General features: G+C 50.9%; 1 protein-coding gene across 2 annotated transcripts; it reads right to left on the bottom strand.

The window, feature by feature from the left end:
• Window positions 1-212: 212 nt before the first annotated feature.
• Window positions 213-4,379, bottom strand: Ran (RAN, member RAS oncogene family). 2 transcript variants are annotated; one of them, XM_006504280.4, is made up of 7 exons: window positions 4,257-4,343; window positions 3,961-4,026; window positions 3,767-3,851; window positions 3,544-3,669; window positions 2,345-2,532; window positions 1,990-2,160; window positions 213-1,761 (listed from the first exon to the last, which is right to left on the bottom strand). In XM_006504280.4, the coding sequence occupies exons 2-7, from the start codon at window positions 3,994-3,996 to the stop codon at window positions 1,717-1,719; spliced, it is 651 nt and encodes a 216-aa protein (XP_006504343.1). In that variant the 5' UTR covers window positions 3,997-4,026; window positions 4,257-4,343; the 3' UTR covers window positions 213-1,716. The 2 variants fall into 2 exon arrangements, with proteins under 2 accessions (XP_006504343.1, NP_033417.1); NM_009391.3 differs by having other exon boundaries at window positions 214-1,761; window positions 3,961-4,007; window positions 4,257-4,379.
• Between the last annotated feature and the right edge of the window lie 537 nt (window positions 4,380-4,916).

The raw sequence follows: 4,916 nt of genomic DNA, 5'->3' as shown, positions 1-4,916 counted from the left end.
GGTGACACTGCTTCAATCAGCCATAACTGCTGGGTAATAAATGATTAGTAAGGAGCCATCTATTCAAGGATGCTTTTTTAAGGGAGGGGGGAGATTTCCCCTACTTGTAAAAACTGGAGAGAACTCGCTATTTGGCAGATCAAACTTCAAATCTTAAAAAAAAAATGTTATTCACAACTCCTACAGCAAATACTAGAGATGACTCAGAAAACTGAGGCAAAGCAGAAATGATATATATTTAAGTTCTTCCAATAAATAATGTAAATCTCTGCACTCTGGTTAAACACACGTAAGCAGCTCCCACATTTAACTGTTACAAAAATCAGAAAGTCATAAAGGTTCTACATTCTATACCAGGTTTACACACAATGTATTAATTCAAGACATCTAAATGAGGTTTCATCCCAGTCAGGGGAGAGGGTCTTCACCTGATCATAGCATAGCACATACATCAAATTTGAGTCTTGCAATCAGTCTGCTGAAGCTAGAATGCACAGTATGAGTTCCTTCCACCTTCCCCACTGTATTTAAGTCATCTACCTTCTTTGGGGAGAAAAAAACAAAACAAAACAAACACCAACAACTATGTGAAGGTATCCACCCTTCTAGGAACTTTGGTAGACTGGACCAGCAGAGCACACGGAATGGCTTGCTGTAAATACATCTGAGCAACACAGTTGTGCCGGGATCACACACCTAAGTCTCAACTAACACTATCACATCAGAGAAGCCCACCCTACTCCTCAGTGGCAGTAGCCCTAGCATTTCCTCTCCTGCACAACCTATATAAACCCCGTGGGAGAAAAAAAAGATCAGCTGCTGTAATACTGTAACAGCCTACCATGAATTTTTTGAGACAGGTCTCTCAGTCCTGGAACTTGCTCTGTAGACTAAGGTTGGGGGCAAACTCAAGAGATCCTCCTGCCTCTACCTCCTGAGACTACCACTCAATATAGGAGCCAATATTTGAAAGCAGAGGACATCTTAGAGAACCAACATTAGACATGGAAATGAAGAAATGTAGTCCATCTCAGAAAACCCTCAAGCTTCCGTCCGTCAACTGCAGTTCTAACTTCTGAAGGCCTAGGTTACAGAAATTGTCAACTGCAATCCTTAAACATCTGATGCGTACATACTTAAATCTTTAGTTTTACACAAGGTCTTCTCTTAGGTTAAACTACCTGGCTAAATGCAGGTAGGGCAGATATCATCCTAGCTGAGTCACAGACAATCTAAATGTTTATGAAGGTAGGCACAAGGAGAACATAACTGAATAGACCTCAGGTAATAGCAGAAGCATTTTAAACTATAATATGGCACAAGCTCCCTCGTGTTAGTGGCTTTAATAAGCAAGGGATGATTCACTTGTTTAGATTATTTGAAATACAACTTTATTCTGATTCTAAACGAAAAGAATGGGAATGACAGTAACAAACAAGATTTCCCCACTGGATATTGCGATGGGACTGCAGCAGTCTTATCTTTGAAATTCAGAAAGGAAACAACTCTGTTCCAAACAGCTAAATATGCAAGTCCAAAAAATGAAGGTATGTTTAACTGCCACATTCACTCGAAGCCCATTCATCTCCTTCAGCATCCCAATGAAGTACACGATCTGCTTAGCTAAATAAGGTGGCACACGCGCTGCACCGCTGACATCACAGGACAGTTGCCTATAAAACTAGACTTCTGACGCAGGGCTCCAGCTTCACTTTCTCACAGGTCATCATCCTCATCTGGGAGAGCAGTCGTCTGAGCAACCTGGAGCAACAAACAAAAACAAAACAGTGCAGATCAGAACTACCATTACCAAGTCAGGCCGAGCACCACCAGGACTGGTTAAGTGCGCACAGCCAGCTCTTCTAATGACCGGAGCTTGATTCCTAGCACCCCACATGTCTGGGCAGATCCAATGCCAACCTCTGCAGAAACTAGGCAAAGTGCACACACACACACGAAAACAAAACACTGTAAAAAAAGAACAAATACCTCTAAATCATGCTCGTACTGTGCTGCCAAAGCTGGGTCCATGACCACCTCAGGTGGGGCAAGAGCAGGCATGGCAACAAACTCCAAGTTAGGATCTCCAATGAGCTTTCTGGCAAGCCAGAGGAAAGGCTTTTCAAAGTTGTAGTTACTTTTGGCAGAAATGTCATAGTACTGTTTTAAAAGAAAAAGGAATGTATGCTTAATGATTCTATTAATAATCTCCATTCCAGGACATTCTAAACAAAGACATTTTATAATCCACATTAAAACCCTCTGACCAATTTTTAATATAGAACATATACGGGTACCTTATATACAATCTTCTCTAAGAATGAACCGAGAAATTAGAACGTACCTGAAGATTCTTCTTCCGGTGGAAGACAATAGATTTTGCCTTCACTTTCCTGTCTTTAATATCCACTTTGTTGCCACACAATACAATGGGGATGTTTTCACACACTCGTACCAGATCTCTATGCCAGTTAGGTACATTCTTGTAAGTAACTCTTGAGGTTACATCAAACATTATAATGGCACACTGGGCTGAAAAACATTGGAGACAGTAGAGTGTCTTAGTCTACTGCAGGACTCAGTCATCATCTTGGGCCTGACTCTGGATCACCCATCAACCCACTCCATTCAAAAGTCCTCCCTGTCCCCCACTAAAAAGTTAGATGGTAAAACATGGCACACTGACTCCAATTCCTCTTCAAATGAAAACTCCAAAAGTCAAGACCAATTCACTCTATCAACTACCTTCTTCTCCTCAAGGCACCTAATCACTAACTACCAACTGCTGGCCCATCAAAGTTCATCAAAGTTCAAACACCAGTCTTCTAAAATCTGAGCCCAGGTTTCTATAACCTACCCTGCAGGGATGGTGAGGATACAGTTTAAGAGGAAGCACGTGAGCATCCCCATTTTTTTGGTTAAAAAGTTAACCCCGGTTATAAACACCCCTTTGCCTTTACATGCGAAGAAGCCAAAGAACGAATTTTCTCATCATGCTAGTAAGATCACAAGGATATTCATTCGTCTTTAAACACCAACAGACTCTTTCCCCACTAAGCTTTTTCGATTACTTTCAAGGAGAAAAGTAAAAGTACAGTTTCCATGAGGCGGCAGGTTTCACGTGTGAGAGAGGGCCTGGCTCCAGGAGGGGCTAGAGGTTTAGTATCTTGGGGCAAATGCTCACTACTTATTTTAATGATGGGAATAATCACGGGTAAGCTACTGCGTGTAGCCCTTAATTCAAGTTTCGAAAACCAAAAAGTGACCCGGGAGCTTTCCCAATAGCTTAGTCTCCTACTAAGTTCTGAAGCCACACAGTTTGCCCCAAATCAATGCCTAGCATGACACAGCATATGATCAAACGACACCACGGACGATTCTTATAAAAGAAAAAAAAAATCTCCTATCCACTCCAACCAGGTCGCCTCCCTCCAAGAGATTTCTGTCCCCTCTCCTTAGTCACCCGGCAACGGCTGGCTCTCCGGCTCATACCCCAAGCACATGTCCGAGGGCCTGGGCCCACTTCCGCAAGGCCCCCCTCACCTTGGATGTAGTAGCCATCGCGCAGGCCCCCGAACTTCTCCTGGCCGGCCGTGTCCCACACGTTGAACTTGATGGGTCCTCTGTTGGTATGGAAGACGAGCGGGTGCACCTCCACGCCCAGGGTGGCTGCGGGGAACAGGGCGGCAGAAGGGGTCAGCCGTGCACTGCCCGCCGCCTTCCCCCGGAGGCCTCGCTGCCGTGAAGCACCCCCGGCCGCACCTACCTACATACTTCTTCTCAAACTCGCCCGTCAAGTGGCGCTTCACGAAGGTTGTCTTCCCGGTGCCGCCGTCGCCCACCAGGACGAGCTAGATTCAAGAGACGAGGCGGCGGCGTGAGCGGTCCCCGCCATGCCGTCCCCTCCCGACCTCCCCGCTCGCTCGCCCTCCGAGGGCCCCCGTGCGGCCGCACACGCACCTTGAACTGGACCTGCGGCTCTCCCTGGGCGGCCATCGCGGCGGATCCTGCGGGGAGAGAGAGCGGCTGCGGCACGTGCGCCCCACAAAGGCCGCGGCCGGGAAGAGCGCGCGGGAAGGCGGGGACGCGGCGTGAGACGGTGGGGGGAAGGGAAGCGGGCTGAAAAAGCCCAGGGCGCTGCCCGTCCGCCTCGCCTCGCCTCGTCGCCAGCGCCGCCCCGCGCCCACCCGAAGGACACCCAAACCCTCCGGTCACCGCCCGCGCCCGCGCCCGCACCCTCCCGGCCTCGACGCTACCTTCCAGAAGAGTCTCCGCGCCTGTCCGACTGGAGCTGGAAAGATGGCGGAAGCGCGATTCAAATGCCGGAGACGCAGCGGACGCCGGCGCGCGGAGGGGGGGAGGAGCCGGGAGAGGGCGGAGCAACGGCGCCGCGCCCAACCACGCGGCGCGCGTGCACGCGCACGTCCGCTGGAGCCGTCCGACTCGGCCGGGGGCCCTCGGAGCGCCCAGGGCGGGAGAGGGGCGGCGGGTCACGTGGGCCGGCCGAGCGGGGACGCGCACGCACGCGGACCGTGAAGGGCCCGCGGGAGCCGGCGCTGAGCGCGGGCTGCCACGCGCATGCGCTGGCTGCGGGAGGCCGCGCGTTACGCGGGCGGCGGCCTAGCCAGGGGCCTCGTGGGCGGGAAAGGCGGGTGCTGCTTCTCGGTCGCTCGCTGCCGCTCAGCGGGCACCGCCCGACCTTCGTCCCCAAGTCCTGTGTCCACAGGCACCGGGGATCTCGCGGGCGGGCGATCGCTAAGTGTGCGCGGCCGCCGTCTGCAGAATGAATGGAGGGAATGAATGAGGGTGCGCGCGCCCGAGGCCCGGCTTGCGTCAGCCATGCGTGCCCGGCATGGACACGGCCTGGCCTTCCTGGGAGGATGGGACCGGATGCAGTTAGTCCAGGCGTTCAGCAT

This window comes from Mus musculus, chromosome 5, assembly GCF_000001635.26.
Source record: "Mus musculus strain C57BL/6J chromosome 5, GRCm38.p6 C57BL/6J".
NCBI lineage: Eukaryota > Metazoa > Chordata > Mammalia > Rodentia > Muridae > Mus > Mus musculus.
This window is presented reverse-complemented; position numbering and strand designations above follow the sequence as displayed.